The sequence below is a fragment of the Cupressus sempervirens genome, chromosome 8, assembly GCF_028749045.1.
Source record: "Cupressus sempervirens isolate cs-2001-9-10 chromosome 8, ASM2874904v1, whole genome shotgun sequence".
Lineage (NCBI taxonomy): Eukaryota > Viridiplantae > Streptophyta > Pinopsida > Cupressales > Cupressaceae > Cupressus > Cupressus sempervirens.
In genome coordinates, this window is record NC_143125.1 from 350167038 (window position 1) to 350186278 (window position 19241).

General features: G+C 35.7%; 1 protein-coding gene across 7 annotated transcripts in view; it reads left to right on the forward strand.

Moving 5' to 3' along the window:
• The window catches only part of GMI1 (gamma-irradiation and mitomycin c induced 1), a 393394-nt gene that overhangs the window by 18782 nt on the left and 355371 nt on the right, over positions 1 to 19241 (forward strand). For all 7 annotated transcript variants that reach the window (XM_089797668.1, XM_089797669.1, XM_089797671.1 and 4 more), the window contains exons 8-10: positions 14456 to 14511; positions 14627 to 14732; positions 15119 to 15187. In XM_089797668.1, the coding sequence (XP_089653794.1) occupies positions 14456 to 14511; positions 14627 to 14732; positions 15119 to 15187 (231 nt within the window). The remainder of the gene's footprint in view (positions 1 to 14455; positions 14512 to 14626; positions 14733 to 15118; positions 15188 to 19241) is intronic.

A 19241-nucleotide genomic window follows, 5' to 3' on the forward strand; every position in this document is an offset into this window, starting at 1 on the left:
ACCTCTCACTACATAGTTGCGATAAATAATTCCAATGTCTATTATTATTAGTTAATGGTTATCTTGTAAATATTTTAAGCTTTAGTTTGCTTTCGTTTTTTGCTTTCTCTGGAATAGAATGTTTCTATTCTTTACGATCGTTTCCTAAGAAAACATCGTCTCTTTCTTTTGTATAAATTGACCTTTCGGTCTCTGTTAATAACAAGCAAGTATTTACCAATTACCTCGTAATATGGTATCAGAGCTAAATACTTAAATTTTTTCGGAAAAATTTATAATTTCTTCTTGAAATTATTTGTTTAAATTTTTCCAAAATTATTTCAGCTAAATTCTCCAAAACCCACCTAGGGTTTTCTACTTGGAGAAATTCCCAAATTACGGGTCTGCAAATTGCATGAAAATCCTGGTCGTTTTGTACCATTCTCAGCTGGTATTTGAAAATCGCGTTTTTTTTATTGGTATTTTTTACCACGGATTGTTTGGTCCTTCAGACTCACGGCTCTGCTTTTTTTTTTTTTCACAAACCTTTGCAAATCCACCATCATTTGGAGGTCACACTTTGTCTTGCAACGTCTCAGTCTCTAATCATTTGCTGGGAAGCAGATTCGACCATTTTTTATCAAGAAATCTGAAGTTTTTTCAAGCTTTTTTCAGCTAGGGCCGTTTTTTTTCGAAACCCTAATTTTTGGGGTCGAAAAAATATTTTGTTTGCAGATTCTTGGTGGGTTTTTCGAGAGCTCAATTGGGTTGTCGTCCGTTTTTTTTGGGTGCCTCGATTTTTGTGCCTTGATTTTCGAGCCAGCGGATTCAGAAAACGACAGGAGATTCCTTTTGGGTTTTTCGAGCTCTCTTCTGGGTCATTCTTTGATTCTTCTGGGTCTTCCGTATTTTTGCCTCGAAGAACGTGCCTTCACAGATTTTCACAGTTTTTCATTGAAAAACGTGCCATGGCATCTTTGACAAATATTTTGCTCAAGCATAATTCTAAATTCAATGGTCGCAATTATGGAACCTGGAAGCAGCGCATCATTGCAATCTTTGAATATCGAAACACTGATCAACTTGTTCTGGGTGTTAAGCATCGTCCGACTTCTCCGAGTCTTGATCAAGATTCAAGATACATGGGATCTGAACAATCGAGAGGTAGTAATGCTTCTCAAACTCTCCGTAGCTGATGACCAGCTTTCTCAGATTCCATCCGGCAAGACAGCGGCCAAAATTTGGACACATCTAAAAGGTCTTCATGAGACTTCCAACAAGAGCAGAGCCTTCTTTCTGAAAAACATCGTCTCTTTCTTTTGTATAAATTGACCTTTCGGTCTTTGTTAATAACAAGCAAGTATTTACCAATTACCTCGTAATACAATCTGCACATTGAATGTGGATGAGTCATGCTTGTCTTGATCAACTTTCGTGCTATCATCACTGACGACTATCTCAACACTCGGATTTGAATGTTGAGCGTAAGTAGAGTGTGCCAAATTTAATTTCTGGTTAAGCTGAAAAATCAGATTGTCTGTTTCATGAAATGCCACTATGGCAGCCTCTAAGGTGTCCTTAATATTCAAGAGCTCCCAAGTAATGGTGTCCACTTCTTCTTCCTTCTTCCTCAATAACTTGGAATAGATCTATGTGAGATTGATAAGATGAGTACAATCTGAAAGATGTGGATAATCTGATTTCATTGTTTTCATCCTGCACCTGCAAATATGAGAACTCCTCTTTCAGTCCTTTTTGTCTTCTCTCTAATTTTTCCCCCAAAAAATGCTTTTTAACCATCTCATATATGTTATCAAATGGTGGCAAATCTGCAACAATAGTATCTCTAATTACTTTCATTTGACTCTCCAAATAAGGTGAACAAGTAGGCGTACGAGAGCATTCAGTTACATATGATTTTGGGGGGTACATTTCGTTGCACATATCAATGTCATCTTTTGTGCCCAACTATGCATGGGAATTAGGGACACAACTATGCTCAAAAACAAATTCATCACAGGAAGAATACATACCATATTTAGAGACCATTAAGTCAGGATCAAAATAAGTATCAACACTCACAAAAGATGTGGAGTCATCATCATTGGCTGATTGGATAATCCTTTTTCATGAAATGTCAACATGCCCAGTAAGAGTGCTAGTCCAGTCAGCCCTGGATGAATCCTCTATCTCCATACTAGCTATCAATAAATTTGATCCATATTGAACATCTTTTACATGATCATGAGAAGGCTGCAAATCATTGGTATGGTTTTTTTTTCCAGACCACTTGTAACCTATGCAGTATGCAATACATTTCTCTTTATTGCCTTCCATATCTTGTTTGAAATTTGGCCTACAAGTAGGCTGACTTTTGAATGTTGAAAACTCCTCATGCAACTCTTTGCAAGTTTCTTGTGCCAAAAGTTCATGAGCTATCTCATAGACTTAGATAGAAGTCCATGTAATCAATGAAAGATATTTTTCAAATTGTGGAGGGGGTATGTTATATTCATCTAACATGGAGTACTCCTTTTCTTTTATCATGTTGAAAATTCTAGGATAACCGTCCTTGAGCTTGAACAAGGTTCTTCATGATCTTTTCTGAATGTGGTAACTTTCCCATGACACCACTCTTTTCCCTTTCAAGGATTTTGTCAAATATTTTGCTTGTTGGTACTGGAGACAACTCTTTTTTTAGACCTAACAATTGCGTAGATAAAAATCATGGATGTAGACCAAGAACTATCACATTTGCCCAACCTAGTCACATATTTCCAGACATGTTTCTTTTTTAATTAGCAGGGTGTATTTATTTATTTTATGCATCTCTGTTTGCTTCTCTCAGCCCTCTGCTGCCCCCCCCCCCCCCCCCCCCCCCCCCCCCAATGCCCACAGTGGCCAGTCCTTGCACCTCCTCCTTGTCCCTGATGGCGATCTTGACCTTTTTACCCTCCATCTTAGACGACTCTTCCCTACAGATCGTTTTTCTGATACTAGCCAAGCCTCTTCCATGTTCGACATATTGGACACTTCTATTTGGGAGTTGACTCTTCTTTCTATTCCCCATCGCACCTCTCCTTCCACTTTCAACTTGGTGCATTGGAAAACCTGCCCCATGAACCAATGGTTCGACGATGCCCATGAACCAATGGTTCGACGATGCTTGTAAGGTTTTCCATTGTTCCGTGCACACGACCTTTCTTGCCCACTCTCCTTCGTACTCCAAGTTGAGAGAGTTATATCACCGCTTTTTGTGCCATAGGAAGTGGTTGTACATTGCCTCGTAGTGCATCACTCTGGGAAATGCTTATACATTGCTCGAAGTTGTTCTGGCGCACCTTGTTGCCCTGTCACCCCCATGCCCTCCACAATTGACCTTCGCTCTCTCACCTCCCATGCCTCCACTTTCTACGACATCCTAGGCCAACCCCCCTCTTCACCTCACCCCCCTCCCCACTGCCACTTATTTACCTCCTCCAACATCTATGAGGCCGTCAGATCTTTGAGATGCAACAGAGTGACAAACGAGGAAGGGGTCCAAGTTGAGCTCTTCAAGCTTTGTATTACAGTTTTGAGTTCTGACCTCCCTGTGCTCTTTAATAGAGTTGTGTGTATTGGTTTCTTGGACTCTTGGTTGCGACACGTGATCTCTCTGATTCATAAATCTAAATTGGTTTCGGACCCCGATAACTACACGACCATCATGATTGGGCATTACCTTTGCCGAACTCTATGCCATGATGCTAAATACTATTCTTTCTTGAGAGCTTCATAGGAGACATTGTAGGGCGAGAGGCCAAGTTGGTTCTCATATGAACATGCAAACTATGGATCATATATTGACATTACGAACTATCATTGAGGAGGCTCGACACTGCTCGGCAAAAGTCTATTGCTACTTCGTAGACTTTTTGCAAGGCGTTTGATTCCATCCCTCTTGTTGCTTTTTCCGAGAGGCTCAAAGACATTGGGGATTTAGCAACTTTACTAACGGAAATCATGAGACTTTATGATTCTGTTATAGGCAGATTCAAGACTCTTGAGGGTTTTTTTTGATCCAATTCAGAGCACCATTGGGGTGAAGCAGGGCTGCCATCACTTCCCCACTTTGTTCAGAATTTACATTGATTAGGTGGAGGCTTTCCTTTAGGTTACCTTGCTCCTTGGAGATAGTTGCTATTTACACCAAGTCATGATCTCTATTCTCCTCTTTGTCGACAATGTGATTCTTCTTGCTTCTTCCCCTGAGGAGCTTCAGAGGCTCTTGGATGGGCTTGCTTCTTTTTGTGACTAGCAGCGACTTGTTGTGAACCTGAATAAGACATGGGTTATGGTTTTCAACTGCCTGAAGACCTCACACCTCCACTTTTCCTTCCAAGATCAGAATATCAAGTTTGTTTCCTCATATACTTACCTTGGGGTCAAGTTCCTTGGTCCTTGGTTTAGCTGGAGATCCGGTATTCAGCCCATAAGGGGTTGGGTTCTCTTGCCATGTTGGAGAAGCAATGCTTCAGACATCACTTTCAGGACATTACTTCCAAATTATCTCTCTTGGACTCTTTGGTTAGACTGACAATTCTATATGGTTCAATGGTTTGGGGCCCCTCTCTTGGATTTAGACTGGTAGCTGATTGAGCATGTTCACACACTCTTCCTCAAGCGTATTATCAGATATTGTCATTCTACTCCACACAATATTATCTTGGCCGAGTTTTGGGCACACTCCTTTAGACTTAGTGCCATCTTTGATTTGATCTGGGCTCTTCATCGTCTCAGGGGCTTTGGGGATTCTGCTGACAACTGCTACAAATACTCCTACCTAGCTTACTGCTCTTCAGTCACTATCACTAGCTAGGATTTGACTACTCGTGCTCGTTGTTGGTATGCTTAGGTCTCTACCTTTTTGGTTTCGATTGGGATTGAGATTGATCGTCTCCCTTCCTATCAATTTGCTTTGGATGCTCCTGCTCACCTCCTCCCCCCTCGGCAGGAGTTGAACAAACAGGTTAGACTCGACATCTACAGACAGTACATTAGCACGACTTGGTGAAACCCTTCGAGAGGGTAGCGTTTGCAGATGGCCTTTTATGCTGACACTTCTTGGCTATCTAGGATGGGATTATCTTGTGCCCTGTCTACTTGGTCCGACGATGGTGCTATGCACTCTATATCCGTCTTGGTTCCTCCTTTAGGGTTGGCTCCCACTACTTAGATCTCAAACTGACCACCACATTGACAGAGAGGACCCTATTTGTTGTTTATGTACCTTAGTGAAGATGAAAACAGAGACCCACTTCATTTTCTGTTGTTCCATCTACTATGAGATTAGAGTTAGGTTTCATTGTCTTTTTAGAGATTGCTGAACCATATCGGCTTTTTTTAGTTACATTGACCAATGATGCTTGGCGCTCTCATCCAAGAAGCCACACAACTTAGGGATTGTACGTTACAACTCCTTTTCCCTCAGAGCCAGGCTTTAGATCAACTTATTACTGACTTTGTCGTGCCCATGCCCTCGTCTTCCTAGGGTCATGAAGTGACCACTTCGCACTCAAGACCCCAATCACACCAGATCAGTGAGGCCTCATAATGGGCTCACCAGGGAGCGACACTCCTTTAATTGTTCTTAGAGAGGGTCTGGGACCCTTGGTCGCCCCAAACCCTATCTTTCGGTGCTAGACTTTTTTGCCTAGGAAGGACTCCTGGTCCCTTTTGTGGTGTTCTCTATTGCATTCTCCTTTGTTTTCTTACTTGTTTTGCTCTTTCTCAATCATCGTTTAGTGCTCCTACTGTGAGTTGTGCTCCTTGTTGTAATCTTCCAGTCCCTTAGCCCCTTGTTGCTGTCTTGTTGGACATTAATGAATTCATATTATCTTCTCTGTAAAATTCTTGTAAGCAACTAACTTGTTTATTGCAGATAGGGTTTTGTCATAACAATCCTCACAGCTTAATATCACTTCCAATGAATAATACTAGTATTAAGGAGTAATTACAATTTACAAATTGTAAAGTAAATGTTGAAAAAATTCGAACTTGGAAACCAAACTTTTGGTTATTCTTGAACCCAATAGATGTTGCAAATCCCAACCTTTGAGTATTGCACTTATTAGCCACGACTAAGTATGGTCTAATGTTGAAGTTGTTGATGCAACCCCAAAGCATAGTAATGATGGCTAACAATGATAACTGGCTAGCTAAAACAATTAATTCAATACACATTCATCTCAGTTACCTTCCCTTTAATGTCAGGACTACTATCTCCACATTGTGTTCGAGCTGTACTTTTGGTCGAATTCTCAGTTTACTTTAATGAGAGATTGCCTACTATTAGTCATGCTCTGTGTTGGACTAGATTGTGAAAATCTCTGAGTTCACCTTTCTATCTTTACCCTATTGTTTGAATGTAGCAATTGATAGTTAAATGGCATACTCTATAAGACTCCAATCCCTTACTAGTTAAATGGTGTACTCTATAAGGCTCCAATACCTTAATAGTTAAATGGCGTACTCTATAAGGCTCTAATACCTTGAACTCTTCCACCAAACTAATTGCAGTATATTAAACTACAATAGCCCAAGAAGAATAGACAACTTTCTTCAGTCATAATGGTCAAGTTCAAGTATTTATTGTTCTACTAAGAAAGGCTACGCCTGATGAGTGCAATGACTATGGTCTTAGACTGTTGAGATTCAAGTTCATGCACAAAATCTCAAAAGTTCAATCTGGAAACTCCCAACTTTGAGAACTGCCAATAAACCATCATAGAGGGCAAAGGTATTTCTATTAAACCATAATGAGTGGCTGATGAAAAAATGAATACAACTTCAGTTTTAGTGATCTGTTTCTTATCAAGTACTCGTCCTTCTTCAAACCAATAGTTATACGCACAACAACTATGGTCTCAAACTATTGAGATTCAAGTCCACGCACAACAATCTCTAAAGTTCAATCTGGAAACTACCAACTTTGAGAACTGCCAATAAATCATCACAGAGGGCAAAGGTATTTCTATTAAACCATAATGAGTGGCTGATGAAAAAATGAATACAACTTCAGTTTTAGTGATCTATTTCTTATCAAGGAAGTACTCGTACTTCTTCAAACCAGAAGTTCTATGCAAGCGCTTTCTTCCTGGTCAATTGTAATGTGATTGTAACTATTGTCCACAACCATTTCCACGAATGTTACCAAGACTTGATGTCGTGTGCCTTCATGTGAAAGTGCTTGTCTATGTTCAACACAGAGATTATAGAACAGGTTACTCAAGATAAACCCTGCTGCATGGAATTAAATCTGTTTCAGTGGAGGAATCTGTTAGTTTTGGAGATAATCTGTTCACAACAACGGTTATCATATCACTGTCGGAGACTATTGAGTTGTTGCGCAGAAAGCTCAATACAAGATTAAAATGGCTGCTAAAATTAAAAGGGGTCCAGTGATAAATCTGACCATAAATATCATTCTCCGATTATGATCGTTTTAATTTATTAAACTCCTTTCAAAAGCTATAATTGAAAGAAATTCCTGCGCTAGAGAAAATGACTCATGACGATATCAATAATTTGACTCAGACTATGTTCCATGACAAATAATATGTTATCTGTACTTATAAAACTTTAGGTGGCAACCCAAATATACTAGCAGAATTTAAGAGAGACTTATATACTTTTATTAATTGCGTCTGTTGAAATAATTGCTCCTAAATGCTGCATGTAATATTTATTTCCATTAATAGTCTTAGAAAATATTGAAATATTCGCTCTTAAAAATTTCTTGGAAGATAATTTAGATAGCAAAATTATCTATAACTTTGTTTCTGATGAAACCTTTGACTATACCCCATAGGATGACAGGTTTGATGCCTTGATCCCACTGTAATATCCCTAACCAGAGATTTTTCCCCATTTTTCTCACAAACACTATGCATAAATTTAACAGGAGATTTCCAATGTATTCAACAAATACCAATATCCAGGTGAAAATATATGTATTTTGAAAATAATATTGCGTTACAATCCCCCAACAAAACAATGCAATAATCAATCTTAAACGCATAAATACAGTCAGATTGGTAATAAGAAAAGAAAGATATGAGTGAGATACCAGTGTGATATCTCCAGCAAGAGAATGGGTTTTTGTCCATTGCCTCTAAGCTTGAGGATTTTCATCATCAAACTGGCTGAAAGCTAAAGCTTTCCAAAACTCTCTATAAGAGAAAAGAAATCCAAAATCATAAAACCAAGCAAGTTAGCTCTCCTTTTAAGCCCAACCTGGTGACTTCATATTCCTTCTCTGTTTCTTTATTTTCTTTTAAAAATATCCCTTTTCCCACTTAAGAAAATAAAGTGCCCGTATTATAATAAAGTGACATTAATAAAATGAACTTATGTTTTAAAGTCACTTTTTAAATAAACCATTCTAACTCTTCAAGAAATAAAATTACTGGTCAAATCAACTCAGATAAGCGTATGTGATAGATTGTTGGAAAGGTCTCACGAGATGCTCCAAGTCCAACACTGAAATGTCAAGAATGTTTGTAATGTCCCCTCTTTAGTTCGACATGACATTGATCATGGATTTTGCCTATTCTAGACTCTCGTAGGCAAATGGTGTGGAGAGAGTCAATTCTGCGGATCAGATGGTCATATCTTGCTCTTGCAGAAGTGTTAAGAGGTTATATTTTATTATTATGTGTTATTGGGGCCTACATGTTATAATTTTAAGTTGAGTTGCACTTTTTATTTTATAAAATTACTTTATTATAAAAAGTGCATTATAATGAGATTTTATAAAGGATGTTTCTAGAAGTTCTAGAAACTTCTTAGAAAAGTGAATAAATAGAGGGCTGGGCCTCTCATTTTGGACATGCTTGGATTTGAGATTTCTTCTACTTCTTCCATTGTGGAGCAATTTGTAGTCTCTTGGGTCTGCAAATACTATTCGATCTTTGGGAACGAATCACTCCCCTAGATTGGCATAACTGAGGTAGTGAAATATCTATTGAAGGGTTGCATAATTGGAGTTGGTACTCAGCCATCTCATTGGAACTTCATTGAGAAATTGTTTGAAGGGTTTATTTTGGTTGGAATAAGGGTTTCGGATTTACCCTAGCATTGGTGAAGCATTTGGCAGGGGTTTGAAGACAAAATTTGTGCATTTTCAGAATTGTCAAATCAGGGTTTGGAACCACATAATTGCTCATATCTTCTCAACCCCCTGGAGTTATTTTTTATGGTTTGGTAGGGTTACTACCTAACCCTAGGCGCCCATATTCCTTGCATTCGGGGGTCCCAAAACCCCAGCATTATTTTTATATAGGGGCCGTACATGCTGGCCTGGGTACGGCCTTGCCAGTAGAATCAGCAGCAGCAATTTGGGGGTTCGTTTGGGGGCAGTTTGTGGAGGATTTAGTGTCTTTGGCAGCGGTTTACATCAGACATCTCCAGCAGCAATACAAGGTGCACATATTGAGGTTTTGATTGTCAAAGGTGTTGCATACAAATAGTTGAACAGTCAGCACTGTCATTTCATTGTTGGTTATCTCCAGTTATTAGTTGCTGTTGTAAACCAGTCATCTATCATATAATCTGAACTGGGTTATTGTCATGTCATAGCATTGCATTGTCAAGGGTTTGATGTATTAGAAGTGCATAGTTGTGACAGTCCCCTAAATCTGATATTGTAAAATCAGTCATTTAATGTAGATGCACAGCTCAGTCCATTATAATCAGTTGTAATCAGATTTGCATGCATTGATAGGATTGAATATGAAGGTTTATATGTTGTCATCAATCTATATTCATATGCATATGTATTAGACACCACAGTCCTTATATTCTGAAAGTATCAAATCTGAGAGTTTCCATATTCTGAATATTGTTATTGGTACTGTTATTGTTCATTACATTACATTTCGATATTGGCATTGTACTTTGTGGTTTCGTTGCACAACAATTAGCCCTATTCGTAGCTCTATTCAGTTACATGCCAAGTGTTTGACAAATTGTCTCAGTTCAGTTTGAGGGTTTTAGTGGCCTTAATAGTAAGGGTCATTACAATGTTGAGCCTGCTGACTTACTAAAAATATTAAGTATCTGGAAACTTCGTTGAAACAACATTGATTGGTCAGTCTCTGGAATTGCCTAGGCCAAAACTCGATCTAATCCCAAGAAATCCTTGTTAGGCAATGGGATCAACACAAAACAAGCTAACGGCGCAACAAAGTTTACTGGCCTAGAATGGGGGACATGACAATGCATTGTATAAGAGACGATGGCTCACTTGTATAGCTGTGTTGGATTACATCTTTATACTGCTGTTGCAATTAAGGAATATGTTCCTTGTATTTATGTTTGTTCAGATGGAATCCATTATATTTATTATTGAGTACTGATGAATTGAATTGCTAAATATTGTGATTATTGAATTTGCTTGATTGCTGAGTTTTTCCTGTTGATGCCTTTTTCTTTCTTACAACTCATCACTTATACGTTAATTCCCAGCCAAGCACGCCCTTTCAAGATATGTCTCTTAATTTGAACTCCTAGATGACATGATTATTGTCATTGGACTTACTAATTGTCTTCTTTATTTTTTAATTGAATTGTATTATTAACAAGTTGTTTTCCCTTCATTGTGTGCACCGATTATAATGGAGACGTATGTATCGAATAAGGCATGGAATATGTGTGGATTATTTGATATGTAGTTAATTCTATATTTGATGTTAGTCAAAAATTATACTAATAATGAATTGTTTATATTTTATATTGTTATAGCTATATTAATTTATATGTTTGATAATTATATCCATTTATGATTGATTCATACTTACGTCTTTTTGGCATTTCAATTACTTGACATTATTGTATTGTATCATATTTCTATTGTCATTTATTCTTTATTTCTTTTTATATTTAATTTAATTTTATTGTTATATATAATTTGTTTATTTTATGTTTATTTTATATTGTTATAGCTATATTAATTTAAATGTTTGATAATTATATTCTTTTATGATTGCTTGACACTTACGTCTTTTTGGCCTGAAATCTAGATATGCGTACCCTATTTCAATTACATGATATTGTATTGTATCATATTTCTATTGTCATCCATTCTTTATTTCTTTTTATATTTAATTTAATTTAATTATTATATATAATTTGTTTATTTTATATTTGTTTTATATTGTTATAGCTATATTAATTTATATGTTTGATAATTATATCCATTTATGATTGCTTCATACTTACGTCTTTTTGGCCTTAAATCTAGATATGCATACCCTATTTAAATTACTTGATATTGTATTGTATCATATTTCTGTTGTCATTTATTCTTTATTTCTTTTTATATTTAATTTAATTTTATTATTATATATAATTTTATTATTATTAAATATAATTATTTTATTTTATATTTTAATTTTATTATTAAATTATCAACTTAATAATAATATATGTTTCTTGTATAATATATACTTAGTTATTTAATTCTAGGTTGCCGGTTCAGATTTGGGTTCGAAATTTGTTCAATTTTTTTTGGTTGGGTTCGGATTCGTTTTAGGTTTGTCTGTGTGTGTGTATATATATATATATATATATATATATATATATATGCAGCAGCAAATAAGTTCATACACCACTATGCTAATATTGAAGCAACATAGCCAAATATTCCACCATATCAATGTTTCAGTTCAAAAACAATAATATTAGCATAAATAATCAGCCATCCCAATCAAATATCATCAAAAACTATCCAGCAATTCTTCATCATTCTGCTGTTGCAATTTAGAAGCACAAAATGTAATGCTATATACGCGCATTTAAGGCCAAGGTTGTGATTGTTGCCATATTATAAACTTTCACACATTAATTATCATACTAGGTGATCTAAAGAAAGCAGCATTGGATCAGACTGGATGAAGCCAAGAAAGAAGGCTTTGGATCCAGATTTAACCACAGTAAAGATCTGTTTAGATTTTGTTCAATCCATAGTTCTATATACATGTTAGCCTATATGCATGAATTATGGTGTATTACATACATTCCATAATGGATGTACAACACTTGTATACATCCTGATTCTTCTCAAGTAGCATTTAATTCAAATCAAATATGATTTGTAATTTGAGTCTAATGATGCACTTGAGTCTACACTTGTATACATCCTGATTCTTCTCAGGTAGCATTTAATTCAAATTAAATATGATTTGTAATTTGAGTCTATTCATGCACTTGAGTCTAACTTGACATTAAAAACTTTTTGAAAAAGTAAACAAAGGGGTGCTTTTTGGAGTCTAATTTATTCTGTTCGGGTTCCTATGCTGGAAACCAAAGCCGCTCAAAAGTTGCCTGAATTGTGCCAGGGTTCCTCTAAGAGAATTCCCATCGAAATTTGGTCTGTGGCAGACTTTTGAGAGAATTGAACCAGGAATTCCCAGGTCTCGGAGAGAATCTGGTAACTCAGATTTAATTCTATTTCAAAACAAGGATATCACAAGGGCTGAGTATTGACACCTAATATGACAATACAACAGCAGGTTAAGCCACCTCTTCGAGGAAAAACAGTTGTACAAGACCGCAAACTTGATCATCAACATGCAACGAAGAAGAGAAGAATTAGTCAAAGAGTTACAGCTGGATTAGGTTGTAGTTAGCATGCAGGTCTATAGGCTGCTTTGGCCTTGTGGACGTTATTAAATCCTTCATTCATTCATTCATTTGATTTGAAAATTTGAAATTTAAGAAAATTCATTCTTATAATTTTATTGATAATTATATAGCCAGAAAGGGCCAGCTCCCATTCTATTAATATAAGAAAATATTGGGTACATCAGATTTCTGTGCTGCAAAGATTAACAATAGTAAATCAGATTGATGCTCAAGATACTTAGATATGGGATCTTTTCTTGCATCTGTCAAGAAGGAAAGAAGTAGCCACATGTCTTCACGTATATTTCTTCATAATGTTTTAAAGCAAATTAATCATCTAGATCATCGTATAACATTATTCATCGTTGAATATATTAATTTCTATGAGAACATTATTTATTCAATAATCTTCATAATGCAAACAACATAATCTTATTAATCATAATCCTCATAATCAAACATAGTAATTCTTGTCAAACAATCCACACAATTAGCTAACTTCATATTTCCCATGAAACAATTATTAAGTTGTTTGGAAGTCCTCAAGGAAAGGATGGAACGCACTCCATTGGCCATTGATGATAATAGAACTCGAGGCCTATTGCACCTTCACAAGTTGTTTTGAAACAATTGCACGAGATGCAAATCATATTTTGACAACCTAATGTAGTATAAAAGAAATGCCACTATCAATAAAAATAAAAAACTAACACAAAATCAAACATTAAATTACCTTTGCTAACCCGAACTTGGAGGTGGTCTTGAAAATGCCCTGGGAGGCTGGGACTTATTATGGTTGGTCACAATCATTTGGATCTCCTTTGTGAAGACTTGTTTGATCCACCCAATATGTGTGCCAATCTTTTGCAGTATCAAATTGATTGGACTGCATATGGTGTGCAAAAAGTAACTGTGTACCCTCCACTACAGACTTAGTTGCCTTAATTTTTAGCATTGCCCATTATGACTTGGACAACAGATTCAGACCCTACCATTTCAGTGGATTCTATGAGGATATTGTGAAAGCTTTTTTTCTGTCCCTTTCAATTCTTTTCTTGAAAACGCATTTCTTTTGCTTTTTCACTATTTTCAGGGTTGTTTTTGCTTTTATTTAATAAGAATTACCTTCCTTTTTAATCTCCTAATGTAGCATCAAATAATAAAGGCTCATCCATTAAAATAAATCACCTGTATTGTGCCCATATCTGAGCCTTCCTTAGCGCTACTTTTCTCTAGCAGGGTTGGCATATTATCTGGTTCCCCTAAGTATTTCAGGGGCTTGTGATGATATATCAGGGCTTTGAGAGCTAGATTGACCAGTTAAGGGCAGTGTCAGATTTTAGGAGGAATCCCTTTCTTTTAGGGACGTACTGGGAGTTGGCAGGGACATGCTAGGAGGCCTCTGGAGTCAGCTTTTAGACTTCTAGCAGAATTCCTAATTTTTGGGAGAGTTCCTAAATTTAAGGGACTGCCATTTAGCTCACTGTGGTCAGCCAACACCGGTGGACGGGGGGCATCTGTATTGTTGGAACAGATTATGATCTGTGATTGTGGATTCATTGGTAAAGTTTTTCTGAGCTTAAAAACAAGACTTTCATAATGCACATGGGAATGAAAATCAGACTGCAACATCCTCAGTGCCGAATGTCCAATATTATTTTTTATACTTTGATATTTCTTTCAATACTTAAGAATCTAAGATGATTAAGTTCTCTTTTTTGAAGATAGCCATTCCTTCTAAGTTTTCAACCATTGATTTACAAATTTTGTTCAGTATAATGAGAGATGTTATTACATTACCTTTTTCTTACAGCCTTTCTTTGGAATGTATGGATGTGGGGGGGTTGCAGCTTCAATGTATCTGGGAAGGTATGGCTTGATATCTATAATTTCTGTGTAAACAAGTACTTATTGATAAAATAATGAAAAATTTGACAACCAGACAACAATTTTATTTGATTTTTTGAAATGTTGGCTTTTCCAGTGTAGTTATGGTGTCATCAAAAACAAAAACATCAAAGAAAGTTGTCACCCTAAGGCTGGAAAAGGATTCATTGGTACAGAGGTCGAAAGCAGATCGAATATGGAGGGTAAGAACTTGCCATTTGGTTCAGTTGCAAGTTAAAGGATAGATTTGTGTGTTTTATTTTGTATAGGTAAGAACATAAAAGCTTGTTAGTCATTTCTGTCAGCACAGATATTGGAATATTAAATTAATGGTTTTTTTGCATTGTTCCTTCAATCAATAAATGTGTATGCTGCGTTCTAAAGGGCCAAAAATTAGAGATGATGTTTATTTTGGCATGGTTATTAATCTTGAATTTTAAATTCAACTATATGGATACCATTAAGATATGTTTATGGCTTTTAGAGATGATGTTTATTTTGGCATTGTTATTAATCTTGAATTTTAAATTCAACTATATGGATACCAGTAAGATATGTTTATGGCTTCTAATAAGCAATGTTCTTTTAGACACCGGGCGAGATAAGAGAGGTTTCACAAGAAGAAGGAGAAATGTCTCCCCATGGTAGTTTCACCAAGGTATGCGTATTATTGCAGTATGGGGGTTTGATTTGGAAAGTTTTTTCAAGTTGGACAAGTTTTACTTCTTATTTTGTCAACACACTACACAAATTTGATCGGTGTCTAACTCTATTTTGTTATGCTTCTACACAAGTCTGGTCTATGTGGTTAAGTTGGTTGTTGAAATGTTTTTATTACAGCTACATATGGATTTTGAATATACATGATGAGACTGGTTAAAATTGTTTAATATGAATATAATAATCATTTTGGAGAATAGAAATTAATGTGGTCTTGTTGCATGAATTTATACATCATTTGTGTCATCTAGACTTCATCAGTGTTTCCTTAAAAATGACCATAACCTTGTATGTTTATGATGATTGTATTTTTTGAGTGGAAAAATAAGGCTCGGTAACATAAAGCTCAAATATTGCCAATATAACAAATAAGATCATAAAGTGAGGTAGCTAGTGAAGAGATTCATTAAATAATTGCAATTTAAGTCTGACTCCATGCTACCAGGTTTACTGTTGGAGCAACTTCACAGAACTCAATTCTATCAGATTTGTATAAGATTAGTACAACCCCTAATCTGTATAAATGTATGTACGTGCTGTTAAATCCAAAACTTTCAGTCATGCTGGTCTGAGTACAGATCATACTGATCTGATCTTGCATTAAATAGGTCTGAAGTTATTGTATTATCCTCTTAGGATATCGGTGCCTATAATGGAATACTAGTTTGAAGACTTACTAATCACCCTTGGTTAGTTTAGAATCCAAACTAATATTTGCATGAAAAGTAGCAGACTTCAAGAAGATGATTCAAACGAGACTTTGAAAGGGATGCGTCCTTTGTAAGGACATGCCCCTTGATCTATATAGTTAATAAGGGTGTGGTTGAAGTCTAAGGACACACAAGAAACATTTAAGTCTGCTCTTTAGTCAATACTGCCGGAATACAACTTGCAGAAGTAAAAACATTTCCAAATTTATATTTCTAAATTCATTGAAGACTGAACATTGAAGTTTAGCTACAAAAGTATTAGAAGGTATAATCTAAGTTTAATTCAAATCAGAATTTTGCAAAAACTTTACATGGTATTAGAGCTTTGGTAGTCGAACTGTAATAACCCCAATAGGTTATAACTTCTTCAAACACCAAAAATCTTTATACTTTAGTTGTTTGACATTTCGTCAAACACTTTGCAAGCAAGGGTCATTTGACTGATATAACTTTTCAGATTGCTGCAGTGATTCTTGTTTGGATTTGCCTCAAAGAGAATGCTTACAAAAGACTCCAAATTGTCTAAACAATGACCTAACATAAATATGCAACTAATTTTGGCAATAGTGAATGCATATATGAGTTCTAATCATGAAAATGTTCACCTACAGCCAACTGGTATTTTAACAAATAGTTGGTATGCATGCTAACTGGCTGATAAGAAATGATATATTAATGTTCAAAGACAACTATTAATGACCAGCAATTGTATCTCCTTGATTGAGAATGAGAATCCAATATAATATTCATACTAAGTTAGCCAAGACTCTTGGCATTTACAAAGATATCAAAATATGATGATTGCTGGTAAAGTAATATGCACCTACAGCTGCCAATGAAAACTAATGCAACACTAAATATCTAACTTCAATACTCCCCTACAGCTGTACGCTAATCACATGCATGATTAAATACAACTAAAGCCATGGATTGCTGATACCATTGTGAGGAATGTAAAAATGAATGATATATCTATTAATGAATGATAGGTCTGATGTGAAATGACAATTACAACAGCACTCTATAGGGAAAGGCAACTATGAAAATACACATCAGACCTGGCATATGAAGTCGCCTTAGAGAATAGATGTATTGCAATACCACTGAACAGAAAATAACCTCCTCAAGTGCCCAAGTTGTGCCTCTCTAACTGCTGCCCTTGATTGTAGATGGCTGTAATAATTTTCTTTGCTTTTTCGAATTTTCTTTTTCGGATTGCTTTTTTTTTGGATTGCTTTTCCGAACCTGTTTTTTCGGTTCTGCTTTTTTGGCTTGCTTTTTTCGGATTGCTTTTTCAAATTGCTTTTTCGGCTTGCTTTTTCGAACTGCTTTTTCGGCTTGCTTTTTTTGTACTCAAATATTTTTTCTCAATGTAGCACAAATAGAAGACTGAAGTATCTTCCTCCTAGCTGCAATAATTCAAGTGATATTTCACACCCTCAAAATCGCGTACCAATTGAGAGTTTTCGTTCTCAATGGCCACAAATATTTTTTCTCAATATAGCACAAATAGAAGACTGAAGTATCTTCCTCCCAGCTGCAATAATTCAAGTGATATTTCACACCCTCAAAATTGCGTACCAATTGAGATTTTCGTTCTCAATGGCCAATTGTGACTATTGCAGAAACCTTAGGCTCCACAATGCACATCAACAAACATCAACATCAACAACAACAAATCTGGATGATTAGAATGAAGCCCGGGGTGCCTATTTATTCTTTTTCCTCCACTTTCTCCGGAAGCTTCTAGAACATTATTTTATTTTATCTATTAAGTGACTTTATAAAATATTTTATAATTCAAGTCACTTTATTAAATTAATTAAATATAAAGTTACCTTTTAATATTTATTTATTTGATAACTTTATAAATAATTAACTTAATACCACTTATTTATTTAATTAAAATAATTAATTAGTCATCCTCATAAAATATTCATTATTTTGGACAACTTAATTAATTAAATTAATTAAATCAAATTGCCTCCAAAATGGGGACATGACACGAACCTAGGCTTTGCAAATTAAATAATCAGACTTGCTATATATCTAGCATCACCCTCCTATCTTCAATGGCATGCACAATCAGACCCGAGGACAACTTTGATGGGAAAGAACACTTTTGACGCTTGGAAATTCAGAATCATGATGATTTTTGAAGAAAATGATGTAAAACAATTTGTTGATTCAACATCTAGACAATGTACTATTGAACCTCATAAAACTATCTAGAGTAAAGGAAATAGGAAAGCCATTTAGATCATATTAGATGAGTGAAAAATGATACAGTACACATGCTAACAAAACATCAAACAACATTTGCTATGATGAATGCATTACTAAATGCATATGAGGTTAACAATGCAATTAGAGTTCTTGCACTAAGAAGGCCACTAAATCACATACAAATAAAGAAGGGAGAATTGATTTCTTACTTCCTAAGGGTTGCCAGCCTAAGAGATGAAGTTGCAAGTATAGGCACTATCATTAATGACATGGAACTAACACTGATGGCTATAGATGGATTAGTAGATTCATGGGAAACATTCGCACAAGGAGTATGTGCCGGAGATAATCTTTCCTGACTTCAATAGAGTTAAGGGAGATCGTCTTCAGGAAGAATCCAAAAAACTAAAGAAAGGAGGAAAATTGAAAACGGAAGATGAAGAACTTCATGTTCTTAATACAAATTCCTATAAAGGCAAGAAGAAGCATTTCAAGAAGAAAAGGGGTAATCAAAAGAATGACAAACTTAAGAAAGATCTATCTATATAAAATGCTTCAGATGTGAAAAGTTTGGACACTACAGATCTAATTGCTCTAAGAATTCTAAACAACAAGTGAACTATACAGATATTACTAGGGAAGAAGATAACTACGATCCTAAGAATCGTGTATTGTATTCGACACTATCAAATGAAGTCTCAAGTAAATCGTGGGTGATTGATAGTGGATCATCTCGGCATATTACATGATACAAAAAATCACTAGACTCTATATTAGAAAAGGTTAATGGCAAAGTCATTGTCAGTGATAATTCAACACATTTTGTCAAAGGAATTGGAATTTGCACCTTGAAACTAAAGTCAGGTAGTTCTCTTCTTCGCAAAGAAGTACTCTATGCACCAGGAATAAAGAGGAATCTAATCTCGGTTACAACAATTGAAGATGATGGACATAATGTTGCATTCATGGACGTAAAGTCATAACCTGGGCTAAGAATTCCTCATTTAAGAAAGCAAAATTGATTGGTTAAAGAAAAGGGTATTCATATGAATTAAA